General features: G+C 35.7%; 1 protein-coding gene across 1 annotated transcript in view; it reads left to right on the forward strand.

Annotated features, from left to right (window-relative positions):
* Positions 1–13,579, forward strand: part of LOC126155111 (sushi, von Willebrand factor type A, EGF and pentraxin domain-containing protein 1) — a 123,872-nt gene that overhangs the window by 19,220 nt on the left and 91,073 nt on the right. Inside the window, exons 16-26 of the mRNA XM_049916208.1 lie at positions 640–807; positions 3,471–3,614; positions 4,975–5,093; positions 5,189–5,381; positions 5,476–5,599; positions 6,324–6,505; positions 8,040–8,230; positions 8,901–9,170; positions 9,377–9,690; positions 10,096–10,206; positions 12,458–12,709. Coding sequence (XP_049772165.1) covers positions 640–807; positions 3,471–3,614; positions 4,975–5,093; positions 5,189–5,381; positions 5,476–5,599; positions 6,324–6,505; positions 8,040–8,230; positions 8,901–9,170; positions 9,377–9,690; positions 10,096–10,206; positions 12,458–12,709 — 2,068 coding nt within the window. The remainder of the gene's footprint in view (positions 1–639; positions 808–3,470; positions 3,615–4,974; positions 5,094–5,188; positions 5,382–5,475; positions 5,600–6,323; positions 6,506–8,039; positions 8,231–8,900; positions 9,171–9,376; positions 9,691–10,095; positions 10,207–12,457; positions 12,710–13,579) is intronic.

Consider the following 13,579-nt stretch of genomic DNA (forward strand, 5'->3'; position numbering starts at 1 on the left):
ATGTAACAGGAGCCTGTGCTTAATGTCTTTTTATACAACTATTTATGCAATGAGAACCTAGTCCCCTACTTGTTAGAAGATGGAAGTAAACATTATAATTTCTGGTTTCTTGTCAGCTCCATCTGTTTCTCACTTGACTCATAAACCAGATCCTAAACTACCTACACTCCTTTTCTTTGATTTTTTTATTGGCTTTGTTTCCCATCTTACATATTATTCCTGATAAAGGAACCATTACTTCAAAAAGTTAAATGCCTGACATATTTTTCTATTTGTTTTATCGCTGTTCTGTTTGACTACACCTAAGCAGATTCCATTTCCACATCTCATATATTGGCTGTAAATCGTTAAGAATTTGTATCAGCATGAAACTAACATAGTGATTTTGGGTTGTAGGACTAACCTTAAATTTCAGAAATAAATGTTTCTAGATACAAGAAGTCTAACTGGCTGTGTGAATTTAGCAGCATTATTTACCTGCAATGTATAAAAAATTATGTCAGCAAACAAGCTTATTAAATACTTCCAGTTGCAGTTAAATTACAGAAAATATTGTTTCACTGTGTGGATGTCCTTTTTGTGATGAAAGCAAAAAGTTATGGAAAAATATAATGATTTAATGTTATCCTGTCATTTCAGATGATCCGCTTGAATAATCCTGATGGATGGTGTGGGAACAGTGTAGAACCAGACAACAACTGGGTTCTTCTCGATCTTCGAGCTCCTACTATTATCAGAGGCTTCCGCACTCAGACTGTGCCTCGTGCTGACGGCAATCTTGCTTTTACTTCAGGCTTGAGAATACAGGTGGGTATTCCACCATCAGTGCATTCAGCTGTTATTTTATGACTCAATGTATTTATGAGAGGACTTCAAAAAGCGAATTACGCATTATTATGGCACCCCAGGTAATTTTTTTGAATGCTGCACTACAGTTCATAGTGACACAGATACATGACACTATTTTTCAACACAGTCACCAAGTATCAGTAAACAATGATCAGAATGTTCTACCAGTCGTTTAATTCCTTGGTCACTAAGCCATTCAAGTACCACTATGCAAATGTCATAGTCGGAAAATCTGTGATTGCTGTGCATGAGTTCCTCGATTGCCTGGACATTGTCACCTGTGATGTGAATGGCTGTCCTTATCATTCAGTATTACCACCTGTGTGAGGCCTTCATCACATTGTTGACACTATTTCACTATGAAAGCATGCAACATTGCATTAGGTCCATATACTGTCAGCTGTTCATGGTTAATACTTGTGCATTTTGATGTTTTGTGCACAAGGATCATAGTGCTCTGTGTACCTAATGTTTGGGGTACATTTCCAGTTACCATGCCATTTCACTCCCACAATGTAATGCACCTGTTATGTACACCACAGTAGAACTGTCTCTGCAGGAAACCCAGAACACATACACTCTTCTATCCTTGTATCACTCGTGTTGTGCAATTGTCTTAGCATGAGATGACGTGTGTAACGTACTTTCTGAAGTCCCAGTGTACATTTTAGTTGTGTGGAATGTGTTGACTAATGCATCTCAAAGGTTACTCAGAAAGCAGTAAGTTATTTCTGCAACAAGTGTGATGGATACATGTTACGAAAGATAATAAAGCTTCAGCTTAACTAAAAGTATCATTTTTGGTTCTACAACTTGTTTAATATTGTAATGAACTACATTTCATCTTCTTCTTCTTCTACATATCAAACATTAAGCATTTTCCAGTTGCCATATCCATCTTCTCCTTAGTCTTCCTTGACTTCTTCTCCCTTCAGATTTATTCTGATTGTGATTGTTAATAACAGACTATTCATAATATCAATGTATACAACTTGGATATGTGTTTAAAGCATTCCTAATGTTGTTGTTTCAATTTCTGTTAAGTCTACTACATCATTTCCCCAGTATTAAGAAATCACATTAATGCTAAATTAATTCCATCCCCTTATTATTTCCATTCTGTAAAACAAGAACAGTAATGCTCTTTCCATATTTAATTTTTCAGGCCCTGGTTTTGAATTTTATTAGTGCGTTTACCGCATCCTTTGTCATATTCATCCATAATATCTCAGCCTAAATAATTAAAATTTTTCACTGATATTTCATTATCACCTAAATGTTTTGTGCTTATGAGGTCTTTATCCTTGAAACACATGACTTTAGTTTTTCCTAGTGGTAACTTTAAATTATACTCTTTACATACTCTTCCTAGAAAGTAAATTCCTTTTTTCTGTCAAAACAGTGGTGTTGCTTGCATATGAGAAACATGTCACCCAGTTAGCAGAAAAATATGATGGCTTGAAAAAAGGAATGAATATGTGAAGAATTTAATAAAAATAATTGACAGAGTTATTTCAAAATTACAAAAAACTGTTGTTGATAATGTAATATTGAAGTTGAACTTTTTAGTAGTTTGTTGTAACATTACATGTGAGTGTGACAAGACTACAGAGTAGGAATTAGATATGTTCTGAAATGTATGTGAAATAGTAAACAGTTGCTGAAGAAAAAAAAATAGAATGAGGCATATTAAAATTTTGAAACATCTTGGTTGAGTTACATTTTCCTTATTACACTTAAAGTCACTCAGTCACCTCACTAATCATAGTGAATACTCGAATGTATATTGCTGAGGAAACAGATGATGAATGACTTGAACTCATTGGTATGGGGATGAAAGATGGATGATTACTTTTACAGCTCTTTTGCAAAGCAGATCAAGATGTACAACTCTGGTAATAGCACTGTACCTTCTAGCTACAGATTATAAGCAGTTTAAGCAGTGTGTGCAAAACATTTTGTCGTCAGCTCCTCAATGGCAACACTTTGCCACCTTCTTTCAAATCAGATCTTTCTACCTAAAGCTTGGAACCGACTGTAAACAATGCTTGGAAGGAAAGCCTTCACATATAATACTGATTATATAACACTGACACAGTGAATGCAAAAGATAGTAGCAGAAGAACATGGAGCAGCAAGCTACAAGTTCTGCCAGTAACAATAGTGACTATAAAAAAGATGAAAAAATTCATGTAAAATTATTGTCACTAAATGAATTATTATATAACAGCAGTCTTTTTTTTCTTTCCTTTTCTTCATTGCATGTGTGCAACTCTCACAGTTTGCCACAAATAACTCCCAACAATACTCACAGAATATATTGTAGTAGTGGGGAGGTACACAGACTACACTGGAGTAAACATTCAAAATGATTCAAAGTGGGAAAAAAATATCTTTCAAAAGAAGAGTAAACACAATTGGCAAAAAGTAAAAGGAAGTAATCTGAGAAAGCAACCCTGTTCATGCACGTTTTTAACTATTGCACATGGCTGAGTCTTATTTTAGTATTTCATTGTACTTCAATATAATTTGTACTGATGTTCTCATATATTCTCAATTTATGTATTGAATGAAAGACATTTAATAGCTTTTATTACAATTATATTCATCTTTTGTTTCAGTACACTGACAATTTAACAGACATTTTCCATGACTACACAAATCCAGATGGTACACCAGTGGAGTTCCGAGTTTTGGAACCCACTCTGTCAGTACTTAACTTGCCGGTGCCTATTGAGGCACAGTATGTACGCTTCAGAATCCAGGTTAGAAACTGCATACTTTTTTACTTCTTTAAAATAGTGTTTCAGAAGTGCAAATTCAATTTAATGGCCCATTTTGCAACATTGCTCATAGCAGCTTATAGTGTTTATTCCTACTTAATGTTAGTATTGTTCATTATCTTATTCTGAAAATATGAAAAACTGCTCATATTGAGGATTTTTTTATATGCTTCAAGATAGAACCATTCACATACATCTATGAAAATTAATTTTAAGTATTCATCAATTGTGTAACATTCACAGTTGATATTTTTAATCCTTAAATGTATGTTGATTTTGACTTCTATTGTTTGACACAACAACAGGTGTATAAAAAAGGACTTTACAACTTTGAAAATCATATTGATTTATTCATTTAACTTATGGACATGGTTTTGGTGTCATTTTATAGCAAAATACAAGTTTTGTACCTTACAACTAAACAGGTTCATTGTGTCTTCTGTTGGTTATGTAGCACACATCCCATCTACAGTCGATTTTGGGCTGTCACATCCATGTTCCAGATATTTTCTGGTATTTTCACTAACACAAATTGCACAGTTGCATTTATTTACTTTACCACTTAAGTGAAAAGTCAGCTCGTCACTAAAGATAATATTTCCAATGAAGTCTTCATCCAACCAATGAAACATTTGAACACAAAAGCGCATATGAGCAATCCTATCAGTGCGTTTCAGTTCTTGCACCATTGTAAATTTGTATGGTTTGAGATGTAACCATTTTCTTAACACACACCAAACAGTCGTACATGGGATGCTGAGTGCTCAAGAAGCACATAAGATTGATTTTGTAGGACAATTCACAAAGCATCACTTCATATGTTCTGTGAGGTCGTTAGATGCACAGGGACGACCTGAGGAAAACACTTATGCTATTCATAAATAGTAGGCCTGCTGGGAGTATCTTTACCATACTCTGTGCAAAAGTTAAGTTGTACAGCTGTCACAGACTTCGACTCTTCAAACCAAAACACACAGCGAGCACACTCGGTACCAGTAAAGGGACCCATTTTTGCTGCAACTGCCACTAGCAGTTCAGCCGGTGTGATTCTGTACTAGCATACCATATGAGTCAAAACTTGATCTATTTTCTTTCAAGAGGACATCAAGACTAAGTGTGTAAGTTGTATGAATTTTCAAAGTTTTGAAGTCCATTTTGATGCACCCTTTATTATTGTTTCTTTGCTTCTAGTTTCCTTAATAATATATTGAGGTACCATAAGATACATGTATTAAGGAAGATAGTGAATGAAAGTCATTTTATTATACAGTATAGACCAGAATCTGAAGTAATGTGTTAAATGTCATAACAATCACTGAAATTATAATTGTTATTTTCTAAGGATTATGTCGGTGCCCCTTGCTTGAGACTTGAAGTCATGGGATGCACTAGGCTGGAGTGTGCTGACATAAACGAATGTTTGGACAATAATGGTGGCTGTGATCAAAAGTGTATTAACAGGTAATTTGCAACACAGTTCACAAAAGTAATGCTGAACATAGTTTTTGGAAACACTCTCATGGCATTTACATTGTTCTTCAATGTTTTTTTGACAGCCCAGGAAACTTTAGCTGTGTGTGCAACATTGGGTATGAGCTTTTTACTGAGAATGGAACTGCTGGATTTACTGTTGCGGTTTCTGAAACAGGAGAGAGGGATGGGGACATTTTCCAACGTAACAAGAGTTGTGTACCTGTGATGTGTCCTGCATTACAGGCACCAGAGAATGGCTTGATTTTATCAACAAAGGTAAAGTATTTTAATTTCTGAGTTTCATATGTCTGATAGTGAAACATTTCATTGATACTCTGAGCTCTTATACTTATCAGCAATGTTTTCGTAGGATATGTATCATTTCGGAGATCTCGTCAGCTTCCAGTGCAACTTTGGCTACGTTATGTCCGGTTCTTCATCACTGCTGTGCACATCAGCGGGTCTATGGAATGGCTCTGTACCAGAATGCCAATGTAAGAGTCTACTTGTCACTACTTCAGATGAAAGTAGTACATGGTGAATTAATGCAAGTTTAAGAATGCATGTGAAGTCAGATAAATGCTGCAGCTCAATATTGCCGGCCGGTGTGGCCGTGCGGTTAAAGGCGCTTCAGTCTGGAACCGCTTGACCGCTACGGTCGCAGGTTCGAATCCTGCCTCGGGCATGGATGTGTGTGATGTCCTTAGGTTAGTTAGGTTTAATTAGTTCTAAGTTCTAGGCGACTGATGACCTCAGAAGTTAAGTCGCATAGTGCTCAGAGCCATTTGAACCATTTTGCAGCTCAATACCTATTTTATTTCCGATCTAACCTAGATTATTACTAAATACATTGGCCACTTTATTAATATTTTAAACACTTATTACAGTATTATAATCATACTTGTCCTCTATTTGTCTGTTTTTATTTCATCTTTACCATATTAGTGTGCATTCTATAGTTTGTACTAGAGTCTTCTACCACAGAAACTGTTTATACGAAATGTGTGGTGACATATTGTTCCCATGTCGAATACTTCAATTAGATATTTTAAACATGTTTTCCTTTCATCTCTTTAACCCAGAAAGAAAAAAAAGTCATTGATTTTCTCATTTTCTGTTGATTCCTTTGTCTCTAGTATAGCTTTAAATTGTCAATAATATTGTGTTAATGTAGCTTAATCAGAGTGAAAGTATAATGTAAATTAATTGTTAATACAGATGCCCAGTGTGTGTCCCTGCCAGATGACAAGTCAGAAGGACTCACAGTAGTGAGACAAGACCAGTCTAGTGTGTTAGTTCCATTCAGAGAGAACGTCACACTTACATGTGGTAGTCCTGGCCGCACTCTGAGGAGAACAGCCACATCTGGCTTTCGGCAGTGTGTCTATGATCCTCAACCTGTAAGTCTGAAGTTGTTACTAAATGGTGTAATTATATATAATGTCTTGCTTAAGAACTGTAAATAAAGGAAGTGCCTCCCCCGTAGCTAGTGTGAATATTAAACTATCCCCACAGATAAGTGATCCTCTTTAAAACACTGCATATTATTAAGCTGACACATATACAGGTTGATTCAAAAAGAAAGAACAGATTTCAAGTGCTTATTACAGACAGAAACATTGATAGGGGAAGATTCAAATTTTTTTGTTTCCACAGACATTATACCGTACACTCAACGCAAGCACTGTGCATTGATAGAGAAACATCAAATCGGTTGTCCATTTCATTCCACACATGAATCAACAGGTATCTGTTTAAACAGGTATCTGTTTATTGAATTGGTAGCTTCAACAGTTCGATTTCTCAGGTCTTGAAGAGCGGCTGCCAAGGTGGCTCCAAGACTCTCGTTTATGTACCCCTACAGAAAAAAAACTGCAAAGTGTGAGGAATGCACATTTCACTTGAACAGTGGGTTGACTTCATGCAAATTCTGACACACAAAATGACTTCCCATATGGTGGAGTCACCATGTTGCTACAAACAAAAAACAGTACAGCTGTTGTCAAAACTTTGAATCTTCCTCCATCCAGTGACTTATACATTGTGTTTTTTACCTTTCCTAGTTTGCCTGTAATAAACAATTGATATTTGTTCTTTCTTTTTGAATCATCCAGTATATGGCTGTATCCTCAATCTCTGTGGTAGTGTTCTGACAGCAGGCAAGTGAAGTAGTAGTTCTATGTGACCTTTCAGTAGTGTTTTTCCTTTGTGTTGAAGTCTCTGTAACAAGCCCACTAAATAATAAGCTCATTAATAAAGATTCATTCACATTATAATTCCTTTATTATCTATAATGACCAAAAGAAAACAACATATTGTTCATGTCACCATTGATATGTGTGGTGGGACCTACATTTTGCTCAGAATTCAGTTGCCTGTCCAAAAAGTTTGCCCTGATCTTCTTTTTCTTCCAGGCAACAACCCCCACCCACAAAAATTTCATTAGTCTGCCACTGTTTAATACTGGTATGGCACACATTCAGTTTTGATACCTATGACTGTATTCAGTCATAAACAAAAGCACTCAGTTTCCAGATACCACTAATTAAAGTACAATATTGAGACCACTATTCCAGACATGAATTTTGTACACTGTTTAATGGTTTTGTTGTGTGGGAATTATTGTATTACACTGAATGAAAGTTTCTAAATCCTCCTTTGTAAGTGAAATCAATGTTTTCAATAAAAAATAAGTGGCATAATGAAATTTTAGCATAAAAATGACATGAGGAAGAAATGAAGATAGGAAAAGTCAAATACAGGTGAGGAGGTGAGATTTTAGGTCATATAATAGCATTCAACTCTTTCTCATGGCTACAGCGTTTACATTCATTCTTATTCATTATCATGTTTTAAGATGTAGAAAAGTGCTAGTTATGCTACAAGAACTTGTTACAGTTAATTACATTTTTTGAAGAATGGTTGTATGTTTAGGGTCTCCCAGACTACTGGCTTTCTGGCTTGCCACCTGCATGTCCAAGAGTAGATTGTGGTGAACCTGAGCCAACCCCTGGGGCTGAATATGGAAACTACCTCGATACAAAATATCAATCATCATTTTTCTTTGGTTGCCAAGATACATTTAAATTGGCAGGACAGACAAATCATCATGACAATGTCGTACGGTAAGAGAACGCTGTGATGTTGGGCGTTGTTCAATGAATGCCAGCACTGTCATTGAACTGTATCAGTTTAATAAGTCTTTTATTAATACTGTATTGCTAATGACAACATTAAGTCAGATTAACATTGTGTTTTACGTGGGTTTTGATGTTAGGTCATAATGAACTTTGTTCCATTTTGGGCGGGTTACACTCATTGTCTGGTTTATAGCATGTAGTGTTAACGTATTGATCTTAAGCTAAAGTTTTGTGTACTTAATGGTTCTATATAATAGTGCATTCACTAAGAAGAGGATGGGGTGTGATTAGGAGTTTATGGGTGTTGGTATCAGGCCATCTTCTTTATGACTTTCATAATTCAATCTTTTCAGTTTGTTGTTTTTCCTGATACTGTTATTAATCACTGTGCCCTACAACAGACGGGCCCATTTTTTTCACAATGGATAAGGTATTATGTCTAGCATTATGACTATTTTACACATTTCTTATACACTCTTGTTCCAACTGGAATCATTCTTTTCTCCCTTCCCCCTTCCTCCCCCCACCCCCTCTCCCCAAGCATAAATTATTACTTAAGTGGAGAGAATAATAAAGACAACTATGTTGTTGTGCCATAAGAAAGCTGCTCTGAGTGCAAATAGAACAGTGTAAAGTAAGTTTTCATTATTTTTAGGTGCCAGGAAACTGGTGTTTGGGACTTTGGTGACCTAAGGTGTGAAGGTCCAGTATGTGAAGATCCTGGTAGACCTCCAGATGGTTTCCAAGTAGCTCGCAGTTATGAGCAAGGATCTGAAGTAACATTTGGCTGCAGTCGTCCTGGCTATATTCTGATAAACCCCAGACCTATCACTTGCTTACGTGAACCAGAGTGTCGAGTTGTGAGGCCACTGGGTTTGGCTTCTGGGAAGATACCAGACTCAGCTATCAATGCAACATCAGAACGGTAAGGCAAAAATAAACACAATTCTCTATGAAGATCTTAACAAGTATTGTTCTTTCAAATAGTGTACTGAGAGATTTTCTTTTCTTTGGTAACTTATTTGAAAAATTTTGAACTTTGTATATGTAGGGTGCTGTTCATTATTGATAATGTAATTACTTGATATATTTAGCAAAATTAAATAAAGTGAGCTTGCATCGTGTTTTCAGACCAAACTACGAAGCAAGAAATGTACGTCTGAATTCTGTCACTGGATGGTGTGGAAAACAGGAAGCTTTCACATATGTGAGTGTAGATCTTGGCCAGGTGTATCGTGTGAAGGCTATCCTTGTAAAAGGTGTTGTGACAAATGACATTGTTGGTCGCCCAACTGAAATACGTTTCTTCTACAAACAAGCTGAAAATGAAAATTATGTTGTTTACTTCCCTAACTTCAACCTGACAATGAGAGATCCAGGGAACTATGGAGAACTGGCTATGATTACACTTCCAAAATATGTTCAAGCCCGGTTTGTTATTTTAGGTAAGCATGTAGTATGTATTTGTTGAAATTCTGTGAAAAAATATTTTAAACACTTATCATGAAAAATGTATTCCAATTATGTCAGTTCTTTTAGTAAATAAATGAGATTGTCTTAATTTTGTTTATGAATGTATGTATAGTTTTCTTTTGTATTTCTTTTGAGTACCAAAATGAAACAACAAATAAATTATACTTATTCTGAAAACCAAGAACCTTGGTTTTCAAAGTTGTAGTAGCATATAGGGCTGCAATGAAATATGAAAGCATTTATTGCGTGTGGAGCACTAATCATCTAGCCAGTGTGCTATGAAATGTTAAATTTTCATATTGTCAAATAATTATAATGTAAACACAAGTAGTATATACAGTGTTTAAAAAAGTTTTAAATTTATGTTATATTTGCAGGAATTGTAAGTTATATGGACAATGCCTGTTTGAAGTTTGAGTTGATGGGTTGCGAGGAGCCCGTTGTGGAACCTTTGTTGGGATACAATTACGGCTACTCCCCATGTGTTGGTAAGTGTGTGTTGTAGAAGATATCACAGAATATTGCTAACTCTCTCTCTGTCCATCTCTACCTCTTCCTCTCCCCCTTCTTCTCCCTCCTTCTCTTTCCCTCCCCCTCCCCTCTCTTCCTCTCCATCCCCTCCATTCCCCTTCCTTCCTCTACTCTTCTTCTAAGTACAGTCAGTGAGATGAAAATCACATTTTTGCATGAGTAGACATAACTGTACAAAAAAATAAACTAGCAAAATTTCACGGACTAGTGGTATGATCAGTAAGTGCTTCTATCTTTCCTACACCCTTCTAAGTACTGTCAGTGAGATGACAGTCACATTTTCACATTTGTGGAGATATAGTTGTTGAAGATAATGATCTAGCAGTTTCAGAGAATAGTGGTATATGTCGACAAGTACTTAGGAATGAAAAAGTATTTAATTTTTTACAAAAATAAATGAGCAGACTTGTAGTTACAGATATGTAGACAGTTCAATACTGAAGAAAAACAAGATTTGTGCAGAGTTGTCCATAGGCAAGGGGAAGCATTAGAATTTAGAAGTATGGCCTAGTAAGACATCATGTACATACTGAAATTATCAAGAACTTGGGAACGTCAGATATGTAGAAAGATAAATTAACATGGACTTGGCATATAATAATGAAAGTTTTCTTGAAATCCCTTACTAACTCCTCCTAACTTAAATTAGGCCCAACATGTATGACAAGAGCATCTTGTGTCTGACAGCACTGTAGTTCTCATTCAAAGTTCATTGACAAACATATGTATCAGAGTATCCCCACTTCCCAAAGATCCTCTCTGCATGATTTGTCTGCTTGTTCCACATATGTATTATTATATTGTATAATTCCTTCTGCATCCACATGTACTTGATTTGTCAGTTTACTAGAAGCAAAGGATGGTTCATGAATGAAAAAGTTAGATTTGGAAACAGCCACATCGTTTCTTTTTCAGTGGACAAACAGAAACTCTGTGTTATTTGGAACATTATTGCCATCTCTTAAGTCAGAGCAGATGCAACAGACAAGATTCATGCAATATACAGTCTTACTGAGAACTTCAACTGTATTCCTTCTTTTTCCACTCTTTCTGTCTCTTTCAGTTCGTGTTTTTTATATCCTCCTACATTGTCATGTTACCTCCAATTTTGATAACAATGAGCTGATTGTTATTTGTTCATCACTTTTTGACCTTTTTTCTTCTTTTCATTACAACATCTATCAAAGAGCCATGCACCCCTTTTAATACTGTGTCATTTGTTGCTTTTTTTTCATCCACTGCTTCTCATCTCTTCACAATGTATTGTTTTATTTCTTTAGACAACTATTCTCTTACTGTTTGTACTTTGGAATCCTTGTAGATTTAACACTTTCGCCACATTAACATTTATTTCTGATGCTGCTGTTCTTCTTTTGTGTAGTAACTTCTCAGAAGCAGCATGCAGGTTTCCTTTCCCAGAGGAACTTGAAGATAATCAAACTACGAGGACTCACTCATCACTGTGGAAATTAGAATGTATGTCAATAGCTTTAATGGAGATAAGGGCCCATTCTGTGCACTGCCAAGTGTGTAGCCTGTAATGGAGATATGGGTAGTGGATGGAAATCGGCACTTAATGCAGAGACACTCCATTGGAGAATGTCAACTCAAAGATACCATGGATGAAATTTTATCTTTGAGTCAATGTAATCTCTGGTTGCAGTGGGCACAACTACATCTTTTACATATTTATAATTCTGTTACTTCTTCGACAGTACTTTGCTTTCCTGAAGAAGACAAACGTGGGCTTTGCTAAAAGCTCAGATTTTTATAGCGAATCAGTGTGACGTGTACACTGTGAACATTTAATACAACAAATCCATTATTAAAGACTTTGTGGTTATTTAAACATATATTTTGTTAGCCACTTGTCTTCCATTCTGCATAAATGTACCAAAAATTTTCACCCTATATGTTTGCCCAGTTTCTGTTGTTAAAAATTTTGAACTTGGTTTCATTGCTTCTTTCCCTCATGTCCATCAATTGCTGTCCTTATTCATGGCTAAAACATCTTGTTAATGACTGTGCATTTGTGTGTGTGTGTGTGTGTGTGTGATGAAGTAATAGCTGTGTATCCCATTACACCTCTGTGGTAGCAAAGTAAGCATGTGATGACTAATTATTATCTTTCGCATTTCACATATACCCAGTACTGACTGTTATGTGTAAGAACATTTCTTTTTCATGTGATTTTTTCTTGTTTTTCAGATAATGAACCTCCAGTATTCCAGAACTGCCCACAACAGCCTATAATTGTTCAGAAGGGACCAAATGGTCTTGAGCCTGTCAATTTTACTGAACCTCTGGCTGTTGACAATAGTGGCAGCATAGCTCGTCTGGAAGTAAAACCACAAAGTTTCCGAACACCCATACAAGTATTTCAGGATATGGTGGTGAAATATGTGGCATTTGATTACGATGGTAATGTTGCCATTTGTGAAATAAACATTACAGTTCCAGGTAACAAAAATTCATTCCTAGTAACAATTTATTTTCATTTTAGACTTTTATTGCAGTACTTTCCAGTAGATTAAATTTTAGAAGTTTGTTATTATATTGTATACAGTATTTGTTGCAGATTTAGTTAGTTTATTTTTTCTTGAAAATAAAATTTTCAGAAATTTCTTCTAAGAATTGTGCAGACCATTATTTAATCCATTCTAATAAGAGGTGTTTCACTTTATTTAAAAAAAAAAAAAGGATGTGTAGTAACACAGTGTGTACTTTCCATTTTCATCTTTTGAGAGAGTGTGGTGAACTATCTGAAATGAAAATGTCTTGCTTCAAACTATTAAGATGGATAATAGTATCTAATGTGAAACGTTAGGTACCACCTCAAACGTAAACGAACCCATGTGAAATGGAACAGTTTTTATAAGATAGAAGGATCAAACAATAAATGGTATTAATTCTATGAAACAGTTTTGATACATTATCATCTTTGTTGTCCAGTTAAAGATCTTAAAAGGGCCCTAATGCACAGAAGGTGGCAGAGGTAAAATACAGGGAGCAAAAGGCTATTTACAATTTGTACAGAAACCAGATGGCAGTTATAAGAGTCAAGGGGTATGAAAGGGAAGCACTGGTTGGGAAAGGAGTGAGACAGGGTTGTAGCTTATCCCTAATGTTATTCAGTCTGTATATTGAGCAAGCAATAAAGGAAACAAAAGGAAAATTCGGAGTGGGAATTGAAATCCATGGAGAAGAAATAAAAACTTTGAGGTTCACTGATGACCTTGAAATTCTGTCAGAGATAGGACCTGGATGAGCAGTTGAATGAGTCTTGAAAGGAGGAATCAAGAACATCAACAAAAGCAAAATGAGGATAAT

The sequence above is a fragment of the Schistocerca cancellata genome, chromosome 2 (genome assembly GCF_023864275.1).
Source record: "Schistocerca cancellata isolate TAMUIC-IGC-003103 chromosome 2, iqSchCanc2.1, whole genome shotgun sequence".
Taxonomy (NCBI): domain Eukaryota; kingdom Metazoa; phylum Arthropoda; class Insecta; order Orthoptera; family Acrididae; genus Schistocerca; species Schistocerca cancellata.